Source organism: Erythrolamprus reginae, chromosome 2 (genome assembly GCF_031021105.1).
Source record: "Erythrolamprus reginae isolate rEryReg1 chromosome 2, rEryReg1.hap1, whole genome shotgun sequence".
In the NCBI taxonomy this organism is placed as follows: domain Eukaryota; kingdom Metazoa; phylum Chordata; class Lepidosauria; order Squamata; family Dipsadidae; genus Erythrolamprus; species Erythrolamprus reginae.
The window spans coordinates 251,043,298-251,069,966 of NC_091951.1; the positions used below are offsets into that span (position 1 = coordinate 251,043,298).

Genomic DNA, 26,669 nt, shown 5'->3' on the forward strand with positions numbered 1-26,669 from the left:
TTAGATTTCATCCACTTTCTTGCCCAAATGGTTTATATTGGCCATCATTCCATGCACCCTGGTTCGATAAATGCACGTGTACTCTGGATTTCCCCAGTTGCTCTCCACTTTGATCTTTACATACTGGAACGCCTTCTCTTGTTCATTCTGAAATGTAGATGAGGGAAAAGAACAATCATAATAAAAAGCAATCGAGATGAAGTCATCCTCTTGAATGGCTCTATCGGTTTAATAGAAGAGTGCAAAGCCTATACTGTATATCTATATACAAGAGCCGGGGTGGCGCAGCAGGTAGAATGCTGTACTGCAGGCCACTGAAGCTGACTGTAGATCTGTAGGTCAGCGGTTCAAATCGCATCACCGGCTCAAGGTTGACTCAGGCTTCCATCCTTCCAAGGTGGGTAAAATGAGGACCTGGATTATGGGGGCAATATGCTGGCTCTGTTAAAAAAGTGCTATTGCTAATATGTTGTAAGCTGCCCTGAGTCTAAGGAGAAGGGCGGCATAAAAATCAAATAAATAAATAAAATAAATCTGTAGACCTGTTTCCCAAATGCTGATATAACTGCTTTGGGATTGTTATACATCAGAAAGAAGATTTGTGGTGGGATTTTTTTGTTTTTTGTTTTGCTATGTCCCATTAGCTCCCATCAATATAGATAGAGTTCAACATATGACCCCAATTGAGCTCAAAATTTATGTTGTTGAGTGAGACCTTTGCTAAGTGAGTTTTGCCCCATTTTACGACCTTTCTTGCCACATTTGTTTAACTAGAAACACATTGTTACTTAACAAATTGTTACGTGAATCTGGTTTCCCCATTGACTTTTCTTGTCAGAAGGTTGCAAAAGTTAATCACATGGACCCCGAGACACTGCAGCTGTCCAAATTGTGAGTCAGGTGTCAAGTGTACAAATAGGGGTGCTGCAATGGTTACACGTGTGAAAAAATGGTCATAAATCACTTTCTTCAATGCTACTGAAACTTTGAACAGCCATTAAGTCAACTGCTGTAAGTCGGGGACTATCTTTATAGTGCCACAGATTATCTAAACCAGTGTTTTTCAACCAGTGTGCCGCGGCATACTACTGTGCCGTGAGACATGGTCAGGTGTTCCGTGGGGAAATTAAACATGGGTCCCCAAACTATGGCCCGCGGAGGCCATTTATCCGGCCGGCCGCCAGCCACCTCCATCCGAATATAAACAATCCCTTCAGCTATCAGCAACAGGAAGAGTGGAGGCACAGGGAATGCTCACTGACCAATCACATTCTAGGATTCATCCTGACCACTAGCGATGAACCAATAGCAGGCCGCCTCTCATCCACACCCAGGAAGGTCCCCGCTCAGGCTGCTGCACACTTGTCATCGTGTGGCTGCAGTGAGTAGTTGAAGCTGCTACTCCTCCCCATGGTCCCGATTTTTAATCCTGGTCAGAACTGGAGGTAAATGTTGCCACCACTAGATGAAGCCTCAGCTGGTTATGTCTATCCTGATGGTGTATATAGATATTTGAACTATATTACAGTGATCCCTCTATTATCGCGAGGGTTCCGTTCCAAGACCCCTCGCGATAATCGATTTTTTGGGATGTAGTGGTGCGGAAGTAAAAACACCATCTGCGCATGCGCACCCCTTTTTCCATGGCCGCGCATGCGCAGATGGTGTTTTTACTTCCGCACCTGGGAAGACCCAGGGAAGGTTCCTTCCGCCGCCCAGCAGCTGAGGAGCTGCCTGCCTGCCCGCCTGCCCGCCGCTTTTCTGCCCGCCGCTTGTCCGCCGCTTGTCCGCCCGCCCCTTGTCCGCCCGCCGCTTTTCCGCCGCTTTTCCGCCCGCCGCTTTTCTGCCCGCCGCTTTTCCGTCCACCGCTTGTCCGGCCGCCACTTGTCCGCCGCTCGGTGCATGATCGGGGTTTCCCCTTTGCGTGGGCGGCGGGGAATTCTGGGAGTTGAAGACCCAGGGAAGGTTCCTTCGGCCGCCCAGCAGCTGATCTGCTCGGCAGCGCAGTAGCAGCGAGGAGCCGAAGATGGGGTTTCCCCGTTGCCCACGCAAAGGGGAAACCCCATCTTCGGCTCCTCGCTGCTACTGCGCTGCTGAGCAGATCAGCTGCTGGGCGGCCGAAGGAACCTTCCCTGGGTGCCGCCCGCCGCTCGAGAGCAAGAGGGGGAGAGATAGAGAAAGAGAGAGAAGGAAAGAAAGAGATGAGAGAGGGAAGAAGAGAGTGTGAGAGAGGAAGAAGCAAGATAGAGAAAGAGAGAGAGAAAGAAAGATGAGAAAGGAAGGGAGTGACGTCATTGGGTGGAAAAATCACGATATAGCGTTTCGCAAAGATCGAGATCGCGAAACTCGAGGGATCACTGTATTAACTATATATATAATATGTACTGTGTTAGAGGGTCATTTTGGTTGGTGGTTTGCGCCAGGATTTTGTAAATGTAAAAAATGTGCCATGGCACAAAAAAGGTTGAAAATCACTGATCTAAACTATATTTCCTCAGGAGGAGCTCTGGTTTTCCAGCTCTGGCCTAATCCACTCCTTAAAGTACTGAATTAAAAGTTGTCTGATTTTTAGTAGATGGGGCAGAAATTGGAGAGATTCTTTCAAAACAACTCCCTCTGACACAGCCCCTTCGGTTTTACTCTATCCTACTTTAGTTTTACCTCTACCCCACTTCTCCCATTTCTAGTTTACCTTCAGTTGGAATGTCTGAATTAATTCCTTCTCATTATCATACTTGAATGTTCCCAGCAGGATCTCCTCTTTTGTTTCATCATTTAGCCCCTAAAATTAAAAGGAGGGAATCAGTGTAGAAGAGTTGAATGCTGCAGCAGCCCTGAAGGACAACCTGGAAGCAGTTCTTGGCCAACAAAGGCAGGTCAATGCAGAAACAAAACAAAAAAAAGGAATTTTGAGTCTTGACAAGCAGGCAATCTTTTAATGCTGAGCAGAATTATTTTATTAGAAACGGGCAGAGAGCTACGGAGAGTGGTGTGATTTTTCACCCTGGTTATTGCCAGATTATTTTTAACATGTTTATTTTATTGATTGATTGATTGATTTTGTCCACTACACAATGAGGGTTTTAGTGGGTATACACATAGTAAAATACATGATGTAGGTTATATAGAGGATATACTCATAGTAAAATATATCTAAGAAAGAGTAGAAGAGAAGATATAGGAATGTTAAGATGCCTATGTTAGGGCTTATGTCAGAAAGCTATGCTGCTAATTTTCAGCAACTCTGGTGTACTGATCTGGACTCTGACTTTCCCTGGAAGTAGCAGGCAAAGGTTTTGTCCATTTCATCCTCCTCCTCCCACATATTGTATTCCAAATCACTATCCTGTACAGGGGTTGTAGTGAAGGCAGGAAATGTCCCAGATTATGGGACCTTATGGAAGTATCCTATGGAGTAGGGAAAGGGACAGTCTTTAAATGAATTCATATGGGAAGCAGCAAAGAAATTGTTAGTCATTTTCTGAATTAAAGACACCAGGGAAGGTGAGGCCATGTCATTGGATAAGAGAAATTAATAGACTACTTAGGGTGGAAGCTGATAGAGTTGGGCAGATATAATTGCTTGTCTTAGAATTCTACAGGGGGAATGGCCATTTAGCTCATTACTCCAAATATTGCTAGTTTATCCAGCCTCTACTGATAGGTTGCCAGTCCAGAGAACCTGGCAGTGTATTATGTACCAATCCCTTCAAAAGGAGCTTTTTGAAGGGAGCAATAGCTTGCATATCACAAATTAAGGTATTGATTAATATTTTTCTTAAATTTGTATCTTACTTTTATTTGTTACAATTTAAGATCTGTACACAATAATGGGCTGCGGCCCCCATGGGAGGGGGACACAGTGGGAGTTGTAAGTTCATGCACTATTTATAGAATACTTAATAATTTTTTTATTGTCCTTCCTTCTCTAGTACCTTAGTATGATCCTTAATTGCTTTTAAAATAGTAAATAATTAAATAGTATGTTTTACCCATAAACACTTTAATCATTTTAATCATTATCTAGATCTTAACTTTTATAGCAATTAAAGAAAATTGAGCTACTTGCTTAATCTGTTATCATACTGAACCTTATGGGTTTAGTACAAAACCTTAAAATGTTACTGTGCTCCTCAACAAATAATGCTGTCTATCATTTGTCCTTTTGGTGGCTATTCAAATAACGTGACTTAATCAACTGAAAAAGAGTCGTCAAGACACTACCACCCAGTCACATGACCTTTAAGCCACCCCGGTGACCTTTAAGCCACCCTGGTCACATGATTGTCAAGCTACTCCCACCTGGTCACATGGCAGGCAAGCCACACCCACAAAATAAACCATGCCCACAGTGTGGCAGTAAACATTTTGGCAGCTCATTGCTATATGTTCATAATGCTCCCACCTCCCATTTTTCCCCAAGAACTTTGAGAGATGAATTGGTCTGAGGGAGAATGACTGGCCTAAACTCTGCTGGCTTTTATACTAAAGGGAGAAATAGAACTCGGAGCACTGATTTCTAATCCTTCATCTTAACCTCGATACCAGAATGGCTCCATATCCTATTTCAGCTCAATATCAAGGGCATAGTAGCCTTGGTGCTTCCTAAATTGGAGTTAGAGGAAAGATATAAGATAAGTTAAAACAGTATTGTACTTACATAAACCAAAAAATCTTTTAAGGCGCTTGTGATTCCTTCCGAAAAAGCTATTGCTTTAGAGATGTGCTGAACTGTAACGGCTGTCAGTCGGACTTTTTCAGGCAGCTTAATTACGACTTGGCCTTCAGATCCTGAGAATGCCCAGCAGTTTCCAGGGTAAACATCCGGCTACAAACAGGAGACCATTCACATAAATAAAATGCTCAAAATTGGAATCACTCTATAATATGTAAATAGATACATTGCTCTGGGGTTAAAATGGTTTATACAAGAAACACCCTCAATTTGATGGTGGGGTATGTATGCTTGTTGGGTGGTGGGCACTTTTCACTATACACTTGTTTTATGTTGTGGGTATCTTAAAATTGTTAAAAATCAATTTAAAAAAATGAATTCAGGTCCTGCAGATTGATTTGATGTGTGAGTACAATAATTACTGGGATTTCTCCATGAGTAGGGTGAACTTTATTGTGAATGTGTGACAAAATTACTTCTGACCTCTAATCTGTGTTTTCTCTGGCTTATTAAGAGGTCAGATACACCAGCAAAGTAAACTATTAGTGGGTAAATAGAGTTTTGTAATTAAACCAGAATAATATCCCAACTAGTGTAAATTTTCCAATCATTTGCAACCAGGAAAATGTCATTCTTCCCTCATTCCTCCGTTGTAAATGAGGCATTCCCTCTTTCTCATTCTCTTTCTGTCTATCTGCCTTTTAATCTCATTGAGGGGAGTAGTGAAGAGGATGGGCAAGAAAGGACCAGGATCTCCAACATTTTTATTTTTATCCCTCTAGAAATGAAGGGATTGGATGACGAATTGGGAAAAAGGATTACATAAAGTGAGGAGAGTACAAGGTGAAAAGAACAGAGAAAGGGGATGGATGGGATTAAAGAAATATTCCCAGAAGGTTGGCAGATTTATTTTATTTTTTAAATTTATGCGTTTGTTTATCAAAACGTGTAAGTAATAGCAGGTACGTATTGATATAAACACAAAGATAAGTAAAGTAGGTACAAGCAAATAGGACAATAAGACAGGGATGGTAGGCACAATAGTGTGCTTATGCATACTCCTTACTAATAAACGTGTGTGTGTATTGCTCAAAAAAAATAAAGGGAACACTCAAATAACACATCCTAGATCTGAATGAATGAAATATTCTCATTGAATACTTTATTCTGTACAAAGTTGAATGTGCACAACAGCATGTGAAATAGATTGTCAATCAGTGTTGCTTCCCAAGTGGACAGTTTGATTACACAGAAGTTTGATTTACTTGGAGTTATATTGTGTTAAGTGTTCCCTTTATCTTTTTGAAGTGTGTGTGTGTGTGTGTGTGTATTTATCACCAAGCATTTATCACCAGCAGCCAATGCTTCAGCAATATACAAGGGGCCATTTTCTTCCATTCTGAAGCCCAATAATGAAGACTTCTATAGAAATGGGAGAGAATTCTTCTTTTGCTTTCCAACGTCCAGAAAGCATAAATAAGGAGAAACAGTCTACACTATAGCAATAGTAATAGTACTTAGATTTATATACCATTCCACCGTGCTTTACAGCACTCTCTGAGATGTTTACAACATTAGCAGCCCCAAATTTTACCTACTTCAGAAAGAAGGAAAACTGAATCAACTTTAAAGTGGTCAGGATTGAATTTCTGGCAGTGAGCAGTTACCCTGCAATCCTGCATTCTAACTACTGCGTCATCACAGCTTTTGCCATCATTTAAAATCTTCTTAAATACAGCAACTCAGAACTTCACAAACTATTCCAGATATACATTCAGAAACAACATAAAAAGGAGAAGATTTTGTTCTTCTCTGGAATATTCTGTTTTTGAGCTGGAGAGTTTTGTGCATCCCTCCCCAGGGTTGGGCTACTGCCCGGATGGGAGGGGACGCAGTGGAGTAGCGAAATTGGAACTCCACCCTAGAGCACCCAATTTGCACTGAAAGATGTTGAAAGAAAATGTAGCGCGTCCTGCATAAAACACGCCCACAGTGTGGTAGTAAAAAATTTGGTAGTTCTTCACCCTCCCTCTCCCTGCTCTAAACCAACCGAAATCATATTATTGTAACTTCTGAACTCTGCCTTAGTTTAATGCAATTAAAAGCAACAGTTAGATTTTCAAGTCAGAACAAAACAGGCCCTGAAGAACTGCAGAAAAAGTTTGCAGAGCCATTCACAAATATGTGCATCCTTTAATTTTAAGGAAAGCACTGAGCTTTCCTTAAAATTAAATGAAGTCAGATTTTATCAACATTTCGATCTGGAATACAAGATCTCTAGGAAATCCAAGGGCTATAGTGTAGGCTAGATTGAGAAGTTAAAGAAAACATTCAGAAGAAAATAATGACATGTATATAGTTATGAGATAGAAACTGGACTCGGGGCAGTACTATTTTTCTAGCTGAGAAATTGTACTATTCTTCTTAATTAACTAATAGCAATGATAGAAATACTGCACCTGTAAAATAGTTTCAGGAGGGTTGGCTGAAGCGATAAATGGAAACCAACAGTTTTCCTGGTGTAAAAAATCGAAAGACTTAGATGTCCTGTCTTTATCAATCGTGGCTCCTAGACAGACAGACAGATGATTATGTAACCTCAAGTTGTTTTCTATTTCTAGTGAACATTTAGATGTATTTTCTTGTGACACATGTTTTTTAAAGTCTAGAATTAGTAGGGTAAAATATAAAGAGATTTCTTATCAGAAATTACATTCATTCACATGTAATTTCCCAATATTAGTTCCCGCGTAGTCTCCATGTAGATAGATGATACTTTTATAAAGGCTAGAATAAGCACAGAATAAAATATAAAGAAACTTTTCATCAGAAATTAAATTCACTCATATATACTGTAATTATCCAATAGTAATTCATCTTTTGTAGAGTTTAGTGTAGAAAGAGAAAAATCTGTCAGATATGATTTTAAATCACTTTCTTATTTTTTCCCCCCAAGCTTCAGTTCAGGGATTCAAATGTGATGCCCATTAAACATTTAAATCAACCGAAGCTTTCAGATACTTCTCAAGGGCAACCCGGTTCTCAAGATCCAGAACTGGGTTTAACTACTGCACAACTCGCAGTTTATGCAAAGACACTCCTGGCTGTGAGTTGCAAAACCAAAGCCACTCCATCTTTCAGGACATTACCTATTGACTTTTGAGCCCAGTCAGCCTTCTGTATATCGTCTTCAAAAATCTTCTTAAAAGCCAAATTCAGCATATCAATCATTTCCTGCAAAGGAGAAGAAAAATACACCAGGGAAATGATTTATACAAATATCAGTTACATACGTTAGACATCGTAAGTTATGAATAGAACCATAGACTTAATTCCAACTGTTAACAACAGATACACAAATATGGACAATAAAGCATCATGTCAAAAAAGCCAAAATTTGCCAACTCGGCAAATGGTTTGTTTCTCAAGTTTGCTGAGTAAAGACAGGAAATAAATGTGCCCAAATGAATAGCCCATAAAGGAATATTAACTGGTATCTAATAATATTTTTCTATCAGATTTTAGCTAAGGAAGAATGGTTGGTGGTGCTTAAAACAGTGTGTACCACGATTCTTTTAGATAGCATTAAGATGTTTTCATCTGTCAGTTAATTATGTGAAAATATGATGTCTATGAAGCATACACTATAGCCAGCCCTGGGACACAGGCATTTGGGGGCTAATGTCAAAAGACAAAAATTTATATCAGTGCAGAAATCTCTATGCAATGCTCATGGTTTTTAAACATAAAGGCTGGAACTTCTGTGGAGAAGAAAAGTATGTAGAAAGGAGAGGTAGATTTAATAATTCTTAGAGTCATCAATCAATTCAAACAGACTATCTCATGTAGTAGGTTGGAGATATACAAATTTCCTTTAAACTTTTGGTAAAGGATAATCCCATAATTTACTATTTTATTTAATTTCTATACCACTCAACTCTCCAAAAGCAGTAATTGTTTTGTCTTCACCATAAAGACTTAAAACATACTAGAACAACTTTTATTATAAGCATCTCTATCATGAACAGTGGGAAACCTATGACTAGGGCAGTGGTGGCGAACCTTTTAGAGACTGGAAGCCAAAACCCACTTACTTGTCGCAAAGTGCCAACAAGGCAATTTAACTGAATACTGAGGTTTTACTACCTAAAATAATGATAAAGGCAGAGTTCAGCTAATTGTTCTATGAAAAATGTGATAAATGCACTTTTATGCCCCTTCATTTTTTCTACTTTTGAAATATTATGCTCAATAACAATAAAAACTTTTGTAATATCATTTCTCTTTTTCTCCTTCCCTTTCTGTTTCTCTCTCTCTTTCCTTGCCTCTCTTCCCCTTTCCCTTCCTCTCTGCCTTTTTCTTTCTCTTCCTCTTTCCCTCCCTCTCTCTCTCTCTGCCTTTGCTTCTCTCTTTCTCACCCTGTTTCCATCCCTCTGTTTCTCTCTCTCCTTCCCTCCCTCTCTCTCTCATTGCCTTCATCTGTTTCTCCACCCCACCCCTCCAAAACTGGTGCTGGGTGGTGGGAATCTGGAGGCTGATGAGCCTAGGAGCAGTGCACCGAATTTCAGCTGGCTGGCAGGGAGGCATGGCACCCCAACACAGGCAGCTCTGCAGGAAAAGCAACTGAGGCCAGAAGGAGCCTAGACCAGGGGTAGGCAAAGTTGTCTCTTCTATGACTTTTTTACTTCAACTCCCAGAATTCCTGAGCCGATCATGCTAGCTCAGGAATTCTGGGAGTTGAAGTCCATATGTCATAAAAGAGACAACTTTGCCTACCCCTGGCCTAGACGATCCAGGGTTGCATTGCGGCTCTGTGTCGTAATGAATTTCAGGAGGAGGAGGACCCCATCTCCTCCATTGGGAAACACCTGAGCTATGGTGGTGAATCTATAGCATCATGCGAGAGGTGGCATGCAGAGCCCTCTCTGTGGGCATGTGCGTCATCGCCCCAGCCTAGCTCCATCGCATTTCTTTGTCGGTTTCATTTTCAGGGAAACAAAAGTTTGTGGGACTAAAAAAAAATATCACTCAATCAATTCCAACTTTGTGAGATCTTCTCCTTTCATGAGAAGTTGGAATTGATTGAGTGAATATTTTTTTTTAGTCCCACAAACTTTTGTTTCCCTGAAAATGAAACCGACAAAGAAATGCGATGGAGCTAGGCTGGGGTGATGACGCACGTGCCCACAGAGAGGGCTCTGCATGCCACCTCTCGCATGATGCTATAGATTCACCACCATAGGTCTAGGATTGTCCAAACTATGCCACTGGTTGATTGTTCTCCCTGTTGGGAAATTTCTCCTTGGTTCTTGGTTGCTTTTTCCCTTGATTAGTTTCCATCCATTGTTTCTTGTCTTGCCTTCAGGTGCTTTGGAAAACAGGTTGATGCTCTCTGCTCTCTGCAGTCCTTCAAATATTGGAACACTGCTTTTGTGTCATCCCTAATCCTTCTTTTCATTAGAGTAGATATACCCAATTAGCACCATCCTTGTTTCTCAACATTTTGTTGATATTGTGGCGACCAAAACTGGATGCAACATGGAATACTAGTGCCCAGTATGAAATTATAATTTACCCTTTTGCAGCAGGAAAGAAGCCCTCACTGTGGTTCAATGTTTTCCCTATTGTATTTTTTAAGCATATTTGGTACGAGAGAGGCTGGCCATGAGAACAACTAACAGACTTCAGTTTTGTAAAAGGGGGAAAAATGACATTCTATGGTAGCTAATAGATGTGCAAAAGAAAATTATAATCTGGAAAGATCGAAACCAGAGAATTTCTGAGATTAGTTGCAGCTTCCTACTTTCTCTTCTCCTGGTAAGTCACTTTCCTGAAGAATTTGCTTGGTGGACTGCAGAATGCCTTTCTGGAGGTTGCTGATCTCAGAATGCAGTTGATCCATTTCATTCTTAAGGTCCTGAATTTCATGGAATTGATCTTCCAGCAGATGTTGAGATTTCCTTGTAATAAAGGAGGGAAAATGGGTGTCAGGATTATACGCAAAACTCTGAAAAACTGTTAAATGGCAAAACAAAAGGATACAAACCCGTTCTATTGTTGCTTCCGTCTAGTGTTGCCTGGATTTTTGCTGTAGACTAGTGTGATACAGCTGGTCCTTGACTTACAACCATTCATTTAATAAGTCTGAAATTACAGTGGCACTGAAAAAAGTGATTTCCGACCACTTTTCACATTTAGGACTGTTGCGGCCAGTGTTCCCTCTAATTTTTTTGGGGGGTGGGCAGAAAAGTATAGTGTCTGAGCGGCAGTTCCTTCGGGACTGGGTGGCACAGAAATAATTAATAAACAAACAAACAAACAAACAAACAAACAAACAAATAAAAAACCCACCCTGTTTTGTCTCAGAGAATTTCAAAATAAAATACTGTACTGTGTGTCTATAACAGTGAGCTCATAATAGGGCAACTCTATCAATATCAAAATGCCACTTAAATAGTTGAGCTAGTTTCAACTAGATTTTGATTTTCTTTCTCTCCTCTTTACTCCCATTCTTTTTCTTTCTCTTTTCCTTCCTCTCTTTTTTCTATCTGTTTCTCTCTCTTCCTCTCTTCCTCTCTCTCTCCTTCCCTCTCACTCTTTCCCTCTCGGCTTCTGGGCAGGTTTGGAAAACTCTGAGTTGATGATGATTTTTAAGTGAGCGATTGCTCACTGCTCAGCTTAGAGGGAACTATGGTTGCGGCCTCCCCATGGTCACATGACAAAGATTCAGATGCTTGGCAACTGATTCATATTTATGACGGTTGCAGAGTCCCAGTGTTGTGATAATCTTTTTGCAACCTTTTTATAAACAAAGTCAATTAGGGAAGCCAGATTCATTTAATAACCATGCTATTTACTTAAGAAAGGCAGAGTTTCACTTAACCAGCGTAGCAAAATAGTGGTAAACAGGGGCAAAATTCACTTAACAAATGTCTCATTTAGCAACAAAAACATTTGGGCTCAATTGTGGTTGTAAGTTGAGGACTGACTGTAATCATAACTGTTTTCCAGACCATTCCTGGGCCTGCAATGCACCAGCTAACTATTGTGGTTACATAAGACTGGATATTAAGGCATTTCCGCTGAATCTGAAGGATGTTAGAATCAAGAAAGGAGATATTAAGCATGCCTGACCCAAATACGGTAAACCAGGGATGTCAAACTCAATTTCATTGAGGGGCGCATCAGGGTTGTGTTTGATCTTGGGGGGAGGTAGGCGTGGCCATAGTGGGCATGGTCAGCTCAACATCACTTAGTGGCAGCAGAGGCACCAAGAAGCCAATCTTTACTGTTTCCAGGGCAGTCCCGCGGGCCGGATGTGGCCCATGGGCCTTGGATTTGACAGCCCTGCCCTAAATATAGTCAGGAATGAATCTTTTTGAATTCAGGGGAACTTACTTCCACAGAAAGGCGGATAGAATTGCAGCTTAAATATTTTCTCCTTGGGTGTGAAAGAATGTTGCACTGTAGTCTCTAACCAAAAGCAAATGCATATTTATCCAGAGAGGACTTCCAATGTGTTTTCAGTCTTAGGATTGCCTCCAAAGGGATTGGTGTAGGCCAGGAATAGGCAAAATTGGCTCTTCTATGACACGTGGACTTCAACTCCCAGAATGACTGAGCCAATCATGCTAGCTGAGGAATTCTGGGAGTTGAAGTCCACAAGTCATAGAAGAGCCAATTTTGCCTACCCCTGGTGTAGGCCAATGATGGGATTGGACAACCTATTATTTTAACCCTAATGTACATGAGATAAGGTCGGTTGCAGTTGGTGTTAGTGGGGGATCAGAGGTCGAACCCGAGGTCTCTCCATTGTGGGGTGCCTCAGGGGTCGGTCCTCTCCCTCCTGCTATTTAATATCTACATGAAACCGCTGGGCGAGATCATCCAAGGGCATGGGGTGAGGTATCATCAGTACGCTGATGATACCCAGCTTTACATCTCCACCCCATGTCCAGTCAATGAAGCAGTGGAAGTGATGTGCCGGTGCCTGGAGGCTGTTGGGGCCTGGATGGGTGTCAACCGACTCAAACTCAACCCTGATAAGATGGAGTGGCTGTGGGTTTTGCCTCCCAAAGACAATTCGAATTGTCCGTCCATCACCCTGGGGGGGAATATTGACCCCCCTCAGAGAGGGTCCGCAACTTGGGTGTCCTCCTTGATCCACAGCTCACATTAGAGAAACATCTTTCAGCTGTGGTGAGGGGGGCATTTGCCCAGGTTCGCCTGGAGCACCAGTTGCGGCCCTATTTGGACTGGGAGTCACTGCTCACAGTCACTCATGCCCTCATCACCTCGAGGCTCGACTACTGTAATGCTCTCTACATGGGGCTACGTATGAAAAGTGTTCGGAAACTTCAGATCATGCAAAAGGCAGCTGCAAGAGCTATCATGGGCTTTCCCAAAAATGCCCATGTAACACCAACACTCCGCAGTCTGCATTGGTTGCCGATCAGTTCCAGTCACAATTCAAAGTGTTGGTCATTACCTATAAAGCCCTTCATGACACCGGACTAGGGTATCTACAAGACCGCCTTCTGCCGCACGAATCCCAGTGACCGGTTAGGTCCCACAGAGTGGGCCTTCTCCGGGTCCCGTCAACAAAACAATGTTGCTTGGCGGGGCCCAGGGGAAAAGCCTTCTCTGTGGTGGCCCCGACCCTCTGGAATCAACTCCCCGCAGAGATTAGAATTGCCCCCACCCTCCTTGCCTTTCGTAAGCTCCTTAAAACCCACCTTTGTCATCAGCCATGGGGGAATTGAGACATTCTTTCCCCCTAGGCCTTTATAATTTATGCATGGTATGTTTGTTTGTTTGTATGGATGTTTAGTTTTATAATAAGGGGTTTTTAGTTGTTTTTAGTATTGGATTTACATGATGTTTTTTATTACTGTTGTTAACCGCCCTGAGTCTACGGAGACGGGCGGCATACAAATAAATAAATAAATAAAAAACAAATAAGTAAGTAAGTAAGTGAGTAAGTAAGTAAGTAAGTAAGTAAGAAAGAAAGAAAGAAAGAAAGAAAGAAAGAAAGAAAGAAAGAAAGAAAGAAAGAAAGAAAGAAAGAAGCTTGAGGCTTACATTCCTAGACCAAGGCATGCCTGGCTGGGGAATTCTGGAAATTTGCCAAGGTTGGGCAGCCCTGTCTTAGTTCCTGTAGTTCTAAGCCTGGCTGCATTTCAATAAGCCACATTCCCCGAGATTTGTACAGTTCTTTTCCTTTAAACCATAACTTTTCTTTCATATTTTAGGTTTGAAGGGGGAGAGGCCTCTTTCCAATGTTTTGGTTTATTGGGTGACGATTTCTAGACTTTTTTTTTTTTAAAAAGCTTGTGTGCATTCTTGTTTTTAACTATTGTATTTTGTAAATTTCCCAGAGTCATGAGATAGATTTAAGCAGTTTATACATTTAATTAATGAGTAAAGTCTTTTTCTTTAAGATATTTTGGAGGGATGTATAATAGCCTTACCAGAGATTGTTCAGCTCAGTTTCATACATTTTTGTTAGTTCCTGTTGGAAGGAAAAAAACATATATGATTCAACTTTTATATGAACAATTTGTAACATGGACCTCAGTCATAGTTAACTGTAGTTAATTTATGACCATTTTAGAATATATATATATATATATACACACAGTATATGCTTCTTGACTTAAATTCAATTCCATACCTACCCAGCCAGAATTATGCAGTAAATTATAATCTTATCATTTAGTGATTGCCTCAGATAGTGAGAATTTACCATTACATAGATGATGAAAAACTAACTTTGGAATCAATAACCACATTTATCTTTACATCATCATTTGGTTACCTATCCACATTGCCTTGTGCTTATCCCATACCCTCTGGTAGACCCAATACATTTTAATTTATGTTTGCTTGTTTGTATCCTACTTTCCATTATATATATATATTTTACAAAATATCCCAAAATACCTTCTTCCTCTTATTTTCCCCACAATAACAATCTGAAGTGAGTTAAGGTGAGTGTGTGTGACTGAGCCAAGATCACCCAGCTGACTTTCAAGGTTAAGGCAGCACTAGAACTCAGTGTCTCCTGGTTTCTAAGCCAGCATTTTAATTGCTATATCAAACCCAAGCAAGCTGTCACTTCCTGAGCTGCTTGTTTGTGTAGCAGTGGTTACTCCAAAACTGCTGAGAACAACTTAACAGGCTCAGTTGTGTAACGTTAATTAGTTGATTACAGCCTGGAAGCAGCTGCTGCCTGGAATTGACAAAATCCTAGTCACTTTCACCCCTGAAGGCATTTGCCTCCCAAGAAGCTGCAGCTACACTCCTTTCAATGCATATTCCCCATCATGTACCTGTTCACTCTCTTTCCAGTGAATGTAAATGCAAACACCATTCCCATTTTTTCTAATTATCTCAGTGCCAGGGTAAGCATTTCAAACGATGGGGAGTAGGGGAAAGGGGGCATATGATTTGGCCTTTTCTCCAGGTTCTTCATAAATTGAGTTCTCCCTACACCTTCCACACTGCTTGGAGCCCCTCCCTTATGATACCAGGTTGCAACGCCTTGGTCCCTTCAGCCTTGAAAGACGGCGTTTAAGGGGTGACTTGATCGAAGTGTATAAAATCATGCATGGGATAGAAAAGGTGGATAGAGAAAATTCTTTTCTCTATTACACAATACTAGGGCAAGGGGGCACTCCTTAAAGCACATAGGTAAGAAAGCGAGGACAAATCAAGGGAAATATTTCTTCACCCAGAGGGTCGTTGGTTTATGGAATTCAGCTGTCAGCCTTGATAGCTTCAAGGCAAGATTAGACAGATTCATGGATGCCAAGTGTATCGGTGGTTATTGAAATGGATGTCCATGTGCCGCCTCTATGTTGGTTGAGGCAGGCAGGATTCCCTTGTGTACCATTTGTTGGGGGTCAAGGGAAAGGGAGGGGTTTGCCTTCTCCTTCTGCTCAAGATCCCCATGTACAATTAGGGGGCCAATGTGTAACACAGAATGCTGGACTCGATGGGCTTTGGCCTGATTCAGCGTGGCTCTTCTTATGTTCTTATGCTTGGGTTCACACAACTGTTTGGGGTTATATCCTAATGCTGTAAAGCAGGGATGTCAAACTCATGTTGTCATGTTGTCATTATGTGACGTATTGTGACTTTTTCCCCCCTTCACTAAACCGGGGTGTGGGGGTGGCCAGTGTGTGATGCAGCTGTGCCATGATTGTGACACCCCTGCTTCAAAGCAAGGGAAAGCTGAAGTAAAATAATAAGCAGAATTGTGGTCATGTGATTTTTTGCTTAGTGACAGCTTTGCTGAACAACGGAGTTGTAGTTTGTCAATTGCAGTCACTAAATAAGGAGTACCTATTTTTGGAGAATGCAAAAGTAGTGGAGCCAAGTTTGCTACTTGAGCCATTCTTTTATATTTAAAAAATAAAATCCAGATTTTAACTGTCACTTCCATGATGACAGATTATACTCAAATTCACTTGCTGTTTTCCAGATACAACATTTCTGGTAGCCTCAAAACCCAAGAAAACAAATGTGAACATCATCTTTGATGGCCTCTTATTATCGAGCAAGGGCTTGTTTCCATTGAGAATTGTTACTGAAGAAAGGATCTTTGTGTGTGGCAGCCTTTTTGTCTTGAGACCAAATTCTCAAATTCTCTATGAGTTCCCCAATCTGTCCCCAAACTATTTCGATGACTTCCTTTTCTGTCCCTTACATGCAATGGTGTTTACCTTGGATGACAGGCCATCGGATAATTTCAGGTATTGACAAGCAATGTAAACGGTGCCTGTAAGAAACAAACAAAACTGGGAAGTTTCTACAATGAACTCTACAAATGCCTTTTGTCTTGAAGCTTCATGTCCAAGAAATTGCTAAAATTACACAGAATATTAGGAAAGATGTTCCTCTAGCATGTTATCCTCTTTTCTCAAAACTCTTTAAGAAGGACATTAATCCTACCTACACTGAAATTTGGCAACTTTTTTTTTAAACAATATTTTTATTGATTTTTAACAACACAACATAAAACAGTGCATAATGAATTGTGCCCACCACCCCGACACACACACATTCCCCACCACCAAATTGGGGGAGTTTCTTGTATAGTCCACTTAACCCAAGAGCAATATATCTGTTTACATATTATAGAGTGATTCCAATTTATTTCTTGTAGCTTGGTCTCGGATTCTGCTCATCATATATCGTCATACCTTGTCCCACCATCCCATCAGCTGTCCCAACTCAGTTTCATTATCCGAATTTATCCTTTTTTCCATAATTTCAAATTGAATGTGGTCCATCACGTCCCCATACCAATTTTGCATTGTCCATTTTGTCGCATCCTTCCAACCCAAAACTATTACTGCCTGAGCGCTTTCTATTGCTGCTTTTTTTATTTCTCTAAATTTTCCCATCGCCTTGCTTTTTACTAGTACTGCCATTTCCTTAGTGATTGTCCATTGTATATTTAGCATTCTATTGATATCCTCTTTCACTTTTTGCCAAAATTCCTGCACTATCGGGCATTCCCAAAACATATGCATGAACACTCCTTTGTCTGGACACCCATGCCAACAATTCCCCCTGACATTCTGCTGAAAGTGTGCGAGTTGAACGGGAGTAAAATACCACTTATGTAATATTTTCCTTCTCATTTCCCTGATTCTTGTATTTTTAATTTTCCTTATATTTTCTACTATATTTTCCATCTCTTGTACCTCTACTTGTATCTCATTTTGCCACCATTTAGTCAATCCATCAATCGTATCCCCTTTTGACTGCACTAGCAATTTATATATATTGGTTGCTTGCGCCCTTATCTCCTCACTTTTTTCTCTTATTATTTTCTCTAACCCTGTCTCCTCCCTCCATAGTACTTCTTTATTCTCCCTTTCATTAAGATATTTACATATTGCATTAATTTGTAGCCACCTTCCCTTACCTAACCACCATTCTATATGATTTCTACTTGGCCTGCCATCCTTCTCATATAACTGTTCTATCTTATTTGTCCCTCTTCCCTTCAACTCTCCTATAACCCTATTTAAATTTGTTTCATTTTATCTATTTATTACATAAAGCGATGACGGTTTAGATTTATATAATCCTATTTTCCCCTGCCATTTTTTCCAAATTTCCATAGTCCCTTTCATGGGCCCTATTAATTTACCTAAGTCGCTCCTGTTCCACTTTCTAAATATTAATTCTCTATTCTTCATCCCGTTTATCTGTTTTTCCAATTTCACCCATTTATTTTCACATAATTGCAACTCCATTAACCTTTCCATTTGAAAAGCTTCCCTATACAGCTCCAAACATGGAACTCCCCATTCCCCCCTTTTCATTCGCAATTAACCACTTTTTCCTTATTCTTGGTCTCTTATCTTCTTCAATCCAATAATTTAGTTTTTTGTCCCACTCTTTAACCTTACATGCGGATAGCCCCACCAGCAGCACCTGAAAAAGGTACATCATTTTGGGAGCTATCATCATTTTTAATGCTCTTATTTTAGCGAGTCTCCTTAGCTTTTTCTCTTTCCAGCTCCTCATCTGTTTCAACATTTTCCTCCATATTAATCTATAATTCATCTCTTCAATTTTCACTGGGTTTTTCAAAAACCAAATTCCCAAATATTTTATATTTTTAAGTACTAATTTCAACCCTGATTCTTTCCTGATTTCTATCTGTTCTCTCTGATCTGTATTTAAACACATAATCTCTGATTTTTCCATATTAACCGACAGTCCCGATTCCTGTTTAAACTCTTATAAAATGTTTATTTGGCAACTTTATTGAACACTGGGCGCGTTCTCTCCTTCCTTTTGAAAGAATAGAAAAGCTTTTTAGTTTTATAAACACAGAGTAATATAGAAGTTCATCTAAGAAAAATATCACCACACACAACCATTTCCCACTACCTGAAGGAGCATTTAAAATCTCACTTTTTTCTACCGATACTTACCATTCAAACAGCCTTCATTTACTTCAACCACCTACCCAAATTGTCTCTTACAGAAGCTCTTTCAGTACTGAGAGAAAAATCTGTATCTGAGAAAAAGGTGAACGGTCATAGGATATACAATAACATGCCCTTGTTTGCAGGTTGGATACTTCCGCTGTGCAGTTCCATGCGTATTCATCCTGCAAGAATCTGCAGTTGGATCCTGGTTCAGAGGAGCAGGAGTTGGAGCTGGGACTGTCCAACAGGGAAGACATAGTCCTCTATAAATGAGTGTAAAGTCGAGGGCATGAGGATGAGGAAGTCCCAAGTCCATCTGGCAGTGGGAGTCGGGGGGGGGGGCAACCGGATGGGGATCCTCCTGCAGGAGCAGAGCAGCTGCACAGGACCAACAGAGATGGTAGCCTCTCAGTGGTGGGCTGCTACCTGTACGCCTCGGAGCTCCATTCCGCTAGATTGTGCAATTTGCGTGAAACCACTCTGATGCCGTCTTCAATATTCTGGTGACTGGCGCCATCTTTTTTTTAAAAAATCCTGCGAGGGGATACCCAGGTGCGTGAAATGTCATTGATTTTTTGCTTCTCCACATGTGTGGAAGCAAAAAATCACCGAAATTGTATGCAAGCGAGCATCCCCTCAGGAGATTTCAGCAAGTTTTTGTTTCCTGCGCATGCGCAAAAGCAAAATCACATGTGGGAACGGATGCACAGGCGCACATCCATGACCATCCGAATGAGTAGGATGCCCGTGCAGCGCACCGGTATGCAGGTAAGTGGAACCCGCCGCTGCTCTAGACTGCCTCTGACAAGGAACGGATGAGGAGAGCAGAGTGGAGAGGGGCACAGAGGAGATCAGCGAGGTTGCTTACAAGGAAGCAGCCCCGTCCTTCCTCAGAAGGAAAGCTGGGGAAGGTTGATTGAATCAGATGCTTGAGAAGGTGTGTCTGTCGGGAACACTTGCTTGTTTTGATGTGCTTCTTCCCAGCTTCACTGGATCCTGTTCCTTGAATTTTGGGCTTGGTCTCAGCTCTCAGACTTTACACTCTTGGACTATTATTTGGTTGCTGGAACTCTGGACTTATTTCCAGTGAAGGGCTACCAAAATTTTACTACCACACTGTGGGCGTGGCTTCTGCAGGACGCCGTGCATTTTCTTTCAACATCTTTCAATGCAAATTGGGTGCTCTGGGGCAGAGCTCCATTTTTGCTACCCCACTGCGTCACCCCCACCATCCAGGCAGTAGCCCCACCCCTGCTTATCACCCTCTTTCCTCGTGGGACTTTGTTTGTAAACTCAGAGTGACGGAAAAGCATTAGTGGGTTGTGAAAATGAGCAATAAGGAAACCTTCCTTAACCACTGCCTTGCCCACCTGATGTGAGTTAAAACATGAACTTTTCTGGATAAAATCTGGCACATTGGGACTTCTGACACTCAGGTCGTCGACACAAGCACCTTTTCTGTTCAATCCATGAGAACCTCCTGCTAGTCAGATGGTTTTTTTTCAAATCTCAAGTGGAAGTACTTACCATAAATGACTGAGGCAGCTATGGTGAGCAACATCAAGCATTTCACACAGTTTTCCCTTTGGCTTCTGTGGAGGAAGGTAGGATCATTAAGGAAAAGTCAATAGACGGGAAAATTCTTAGGATAAAAATGCTAAGGATAAGAATGGGAATTTTGATAGTGGCGAAGGCCACTCAAGGGCATTGCTCGTTCTTTTCCCAACCAGAGAGGTTTATTAACAAGTCATTCTGAGGGTTGCTGCTGCTTCATGTTTTTTCTCTCTCCTCTCTTTTCCTTGCTTGATATCTGCCATAAAACAATGCATGGTGTGATGTCATCAAACAGGGTGTTTCCTTAACCCCTAGTGCCAATGTTATCACACCATACATTATGGCTATGCTAGCTGTTGCATGAGAAAGGGAAGAAACACCTAGGACAGGGGTAGACAAAGTTGGCTCTTCTATGACTTGTGAACTTCAGCTCCCAGAATTCCTGAGCCAGTCATACTAGCTCAGGAATTCTGGGAGTTGAAGTCCACATGTCATAGAAGAGCCAACTTTGCCTAGCACTGACCTAGGAAGATGCATCTATTGAGTTCAACCAGTTCAGCTTAAGGTGTTAGCAACATTGTTAGGTATCAGATAGGGGCATTTTGCAAACTGGATATGCAGATATGGAATTGGAAATTGCCTGCATGTAAAACAGGTCAAGCATCAAATTCTAGGCAATGCTCAGGTTATTACATTGCTTGAGATATGGAAAAGCAGAAGTGAGAGTAAAATAAATAGTAGAGTTGATGAAAACCAGCAAGAGGATAAGCAGAAAGACTACTTGTGAAGTAGAGGAAGACATAACATAAGCTTTCTTCCTGCAAGTAATGGAGGAGAGAGGCAGCTTGAGTCTATGCAAAGGATTCAAGAAGTCCATGGGTGTTTCAGCTGGGTTTATTTCAACATGGCCAACTCTCCATAGGATGATTCACTGCGAGACAAGAATTACACTAATATCAAAGAAATGGTGGAATAGAATCACTGAAGAATGGAAAATTTAATATTTTAAAATTTATTTTAAATAATAAAATTGAATTGTTAAATTGTCCCATGGCGAGTTGTCCTGATGTGAGTTGGCCATGGTGAATTGACAGTGGCAGGTTTTGTTGCAGCAACTTGACTGGGCTGGATTGATTGATTCATTCATTGGTTGATTGGTTGATTGACTGATTCATTCATTCATTCATTCATTCATTCATTCTTTCTTTCATTCATTCATTCATTTGTGTTTCTGAATGGTTGTCCCATTTCCATTCCCAACTCAGCCAGTGTGGACAACTTTCACCACCAAAGAAATTGCTGAATACATTGGCTGGAGAAGATATGTGGTTTGGAGAATCTGAGAGAAGTAGACTTGAATTTAGAGGGAGGGACTTGGGACTATGAAAAGAGAGAGAGAGAGAGGAACTGCAAATGGGACCATGCAGAATCTGTTACTTTTAAAGTCAAGGAAGGAAGAAATTAAGGATAATTAATTTGTGCATAAAAGGCACCATTAAAACACAATAATTAAATATTTTATAGTTATAATACATTATTTTAATATATAACATGGATTTATAAACAAAATAATTTTTAAATATTTAAATTCATGGGGATGTGCATGCAGGTGCAGGGTCGGACACATGGGTCAAAAATGCATGCAGGGAGTGGAGGGGCAGGGGGTCACTTGCATATTCAGGGAGTGGGAGAGCATAGGGGGAGTTGGCACATATGCGGGGTGTAAGCAGGGGAGTTGCATGGGCAATTGCGAGGCTGGGGGGGTGTCGCACACGCATTGCATTATGGGTGTGCAAGTATGCTTTCGGCAAGTGACAATAAAAATGTTAGTCACCAATGTGTTAGGGTAACACCTCTTTAGCCTATTTAAAGTCTTTCATGTCATCTAATATATGATATTTTCAACCTCTACCCCACCCAACGTAGAACTTCTGTGATGGAGAAGACGATTAGATGCAGAGTTAGCTGTCTTGATTATGATGTCATTCCAAAAGAGGTTTTGGACATTTTTACATTGCTACTTACCTAATACAGCAGCAGAATTTTCGAAGACAGCAGATAAAAGAAAACACAATAATGCTAGGAATGCAGCATATGGTTTCTGTGAAACAGAACAATTCACAAAACAATTAAGGTGTTGATTCTGAAGGTTTATAAAGTAACTGGGAATATGCTTGTTTGGTCATCTGATCTGCCTGAGGACTAAGATAATAGCATTTAGACTTATATACCGCTTCACAGTGCTTTCCAGCCTTCTTTAAGCGGTTTACAGAGAATAAGCATATTGCCCCCAACAGTCTGGATCCTCATTTTTCCCACCTTGGAAGGATGGAAGGCTGAGTCCATCTTGAGCCTACTGAGATTTGATCTGCCAAACTGCTGGCAGCCGGTGATCAGTAGAAGTAGGTTGCAATACTGCACCTCAACTACTGCCCCACCAAGGCTCATCAAAATACCTTCCTAGCAATAAATAAATAAATAAAATTGGTAAATTCACAATTCAAACTCTTGGCAAATACAACAGTTAGCCCTATTTGCTCTATGCACCATCTATGCTGTTGCTATGTGTGATTCATCATGTCACAGCCTGAGATGTAGAATTAAACCAAATAGTGGAACATTAAACTCCAAAATAAAATAGTAGGTTGCACTGAGATTTAGATCTTCATCCCATTTTAACAAATAAGGATCTCCAAATTACTGATATGCAAAATTATTTACAAGGAATGGGCTCAATCTGAAACACAGTACAGTGGTACCTCTACTTACGAACTTAATTCGTTCCGTGACCAGGTTCTTAAGTAGAAAAGTTTGTAAGAAGCAGCAATTTTCCCACAGGAATCAACATAAAAGCAAATAATGCGTGTGATTGGGGAAACCACAGGGAGGCTGGAGGCCCTGTTTCCTCCCAGGAGATCCCTAGAGAGGCCCCATAGAGGCTTCTCACTGCCTTTTCTGGCCCTGTTTTGTCCCAGGAGATTCCTAGAGGGGCCCCACAGAGGCTTCTCCCTGCCTTTTCCGGTTACAGTTTTGGAGGCTTGGGTTTGTAAGTGGAATAGGTTCTTGAGAAGAGGCAAAAAAATATTGAATACCCGGTTCTTATCTAGAAAAGTTTGTAAGTAGAGACGTTCTTAGGTAGATTATAGGTAAACTGTAAATTATATTAACATAGCCAATCAGTACTATTGACCTTAGATTCAATCCAGAGAAGATTAGGCCTTCTTAAATCTTACTAAAAGCAGATGGACTTTTAGAGTTAAATGCTCATTTATTATATCCAATGGGTCAGCCTTAGAAGTGAACATTTTCTGAGATGAACTGTCCCTTTCTACATATAGGAAGATGTACAGTAGATGAGTAAAATGGGTGAGGATATTCTCAAATTGGTCATTCCTGCATTTTAGAGCTTACTATAGGCTTGGACGAACACATAAGATTCTGTATTACAGAACTGGTGTTCCAGAAAAGCATGAGGTGAAGCAACTTGCTACTATCATTCTATCAAAAAAGCACCTTTGGGACAATTGTTGGGTCAAGTAGATAAGAAAGAAACTCCAGAAGAGTTTGTATTTGCCAATCTACTTAAATATTATTCCATTATTATTAGGATTGTTGTTGTTGTTGTGATGATGATGATGATGATGTCTTAAAGACTAAACAATATGATACTCTAAAGTTGGAAGTTGTCTTGGAGGATTAACTTCCATCCCTGATTAAAGGCTGGTCTAACTTCTGCTTGAATAACTTTATTTATGAAATGCACCATATTTTCAGGAAAGCTGTAGGAAAGTGGAACTGCTACATACTCAGCATACTTTCAGATGAAGCTGTGGAATCAGATGACGAGTGGCTACAGCAACTCTCACCAGCAATGATGACTCCTGTCGAAGAAAACCCATTCTCATTATCCAGTCATCACTATCATCCTATATCAATAATTTCTGTAGACAGACTGGATTTGCAGTATCTGATCTGACTTCCATCTGCATCAATATACATTTCTACAATCTGTACAGTAGTTTGTTTTCTTTCCTATTCTTGTATCTTGGCCCTCTTGAATGCATCAATTGCAAGAGAGATAACATATGAGGGTAAATGCAAAATTATGCAGGGGTCTCCAACCTTGGTAACTTTAAGTCTGGGGGACTTCAACTCCCAAAAATTTCCTAGCCAGCAGTGATGGCTGGGGAATTGTGGGAATTGAAGTCCTCTAGGCTTAAAGTTGCCAAAGTTGGAGACTCCTACTTTAGTGGATTTGTATACACTGCATAGATCTAAACTAGCAAAAAGATTCAAGATGCAATCCTGACATATTTTCTTTGGATTTTTTTTTTAAATCCCTGGCCTCTAATCATTAGTGGGTATCCAAAGCCTAAATGTTTCTTAGACTTACCCCCCTTGTCTTCTCTCTGATCATAAATTGAAGACATCTGGCTAGATGAGGTAGTAGATGTCCTTGGACAACCTCCTGAAGAATTAAGCAGGAACCAGCTGAAAGAAGAAGAGTTGCAAATGCTCTACAAATGTACTGTTATATTGGGGTGCCGGCTTTTTTAATTACCGTGAAAAATACGAACACTTTAGCATTGAGCCATAGCACATAGACGTATATACCACTTCATAGTGCTTTACTGTCCCCTCTAAGTGGTTTAAAGAGTCAGCATATTGCCCTCAACCACCTGGGTCCTCATTTTACCGATCTCGGAAAGATGGAAGGCTGAGTTAACCTTGAACCGGTCAGGTTTGAACTTCTGGCAGTGAGCAGTGAGTGAGCCTGCAATGCTGTGTTCCAACCACTGTGCCACCACGGCTCCTAAATAAAGCTTTTTTCATGCTTTTAGCTGTCATTGGGGGCTGCCTGAAATACAATGCATTATCCTAAGAATGATGTTCCTTAGTGTCTTCACTCCATCCATTGTGTCAACAAAGCATATTAAAATACTATTTGCTATTCCTAAAAATTGGTTCTAGCCTACAGTTTCCCCAAAATGGTGTAACTGTCCTGCAGCAATGAAGACAGGATCCAGGGGAGGTGCATGAAAAACCTTTTAACCTCATTGTTACACCCATCTTTCCCAAAATTTCATTGTATTGTTTTCATTGTTCATGTGAGTTCATGTGGACTGTGAAAGGGAGATGTGTACATTTAAATTATACTTTTTCCCAATACTTTTTAATATTCAATAATTAAAGCACAAAATCCAAAGAGGGAAAAAATTAACAGAAGCTAAACTAAATTAAAACATTTTCAAAAAGATGTGAGTTAAAATGACAAAAATAAATAAAACATATCATCCCTACTAGTTGAACACTGACAAATACAGTATATTGCAACAATAATAGCTCTCTCCCTTGCAAAAGAGGTCCCAGTTTCATAAACTTCTACATCTATTTGCAGCCCAATTTGACCTATCATACATTTTATATAGACTGCTCAAAAAAATAAAGGGGACACTTAAACAGCACAATATAACTCCAAGTAAATCAAACTTCTGTGAAATCAAACTATCTACTTAGGAAGCAATACTGATTGACAATCAATTTCACATGCTGTTGTATACATTCAACTTTGTACAGAACAAAGTATTCAATGAGAATATTTCATCCATTCAGATCTACATGTGTTATTTGAGTATTCCCTTTATTTTTTTGAGCAGTGTGTGTGTGTGTGTGTGTGTGTGAAGAAAAATAGTTAAAGCCCTCCTTAGGGCTTTAAAAAAACTTTATTCAGAGAGAATAACAATGAAAGAGCTTGCAAGCCAGTAAGAGCTGGGAACATCATTAGCACCTGGAAAGAAACATTCGCAGCAAGTAGAGCAATGGAAAAAACCCTGCAAAGACTTAGGGCTTGTAAAATATTCTTAGCAGGGAATAACAGTGAAAGAGCTTGCAAGCCGGTAAGAGCTGTGAACATTGTTAGTACCTGGTTAGGGCAGGAAATAAACTTATTGAGAGCAAGTTAGAGCAATGAAAAAACCCTGCAAAGAATTAGGGCTTAGAAAACATTCTTCACAGAGAGAAACAATGAAAGAGCCTGCAAGGTAAGAGCTGGGAAGATCGTTAGCAGCTAGTTAGGGCTGGAAAAAAGCTACATTTAGAGTATAAGATGCACCCTAATTATCAACCTCTTTTAGGGAGGGAAAGGGTGCGTCTTATACTCCAAAAATACGGTATTCATTATGTTACAGTAACTAAATCCATGCATTCTTCTTACTTCTTTGACTGGGTCTTGCCCGATCCTCTTTTTGCCCTGGAATTGCTACCTTGCTCAGCAGGGTTATCTTGAAAACCTGGCATTGCTTGAGCTGGATACCTCCGCACAGAGCGTCTCCCATCCATGACTGAAAGGACAACGTGACGATTGGACGTATTTTGAAAGAATTCTGTTGGTTGCTTCTAAATTATTGTGCTCTCAAAATCTCAGCACCAAAAAGTTACATGCACAAACAAGCACCCTGCTTTCCACATTCATCAAAATCGCCTCC

At 40.6% G+C, this 26,669-nt stretch overlaps 1 protein-coding gene across 1 annotated transcript; it reads right to left on the minus strand.

Annotated features, from left to right (window-relative positions):
* Nucleotides 1-26,523, minus strand: LOC139159556 (SUN domain-containing protein 3-like). The gene is made up of 13 exons (XM_070736866.1): nucleotides 26,399-26,523; nucleotides 24,578-24,675; nucleotides 23,991-24,065; nucleotides 22,210-22,285; nucleotides 20,158-20,222; nucleotides 16,402-16,457; nucleotides 14,146-14,186; nucleotides 10,479-10,635; nucleotides 7,825-7,909; nucleotides 7,135-7,244; nucleotides 4,661-4,828; nucleotides 2,693-2,782; nucleotides 1-147 (listed from the first exon to the last, which is right to left on the minus strand). The coding sequence occupies exons 1-13, from the start codon at nucleotides 26,521-26,523 to the stop codon at nucleotides 1-3; spliced, it is 1,293 nt and encodes a 430-aa protein (XP_070592967.1).
* Between the last annotated feature and the right edge of the window lie 146 nt (nucleotides 26,524-26,669).

What these genes read in the sequence shown, in the direction of transcription:
- LOC139159556 (XM_070736866.1), bottom strand. Translation starts at nt 26,523, where the DNA reads ATGGATGGGAGACGCTCTGTGCGGAGGTATCCAGCTCAAGCAATGCCA. An exon ending in AAATTCTGCTGCTGTATTAG is followed by an intron (nt 20,223 to 22,209) that starts GTAAGTAGCAAT and finishes CTTCCTCCACAG; the next exon opens with AAGCCAAAGGGAAAACTGTG. An exon ending in AGCTGCCTCAGTCATTTATG is followed by an intron (nt 16,458 to 20,157) that starts GTAAGTACTTCC and finishes TGTTTCTTACAG; the next exon opens with GCACCGTTTACATTGCTTGT.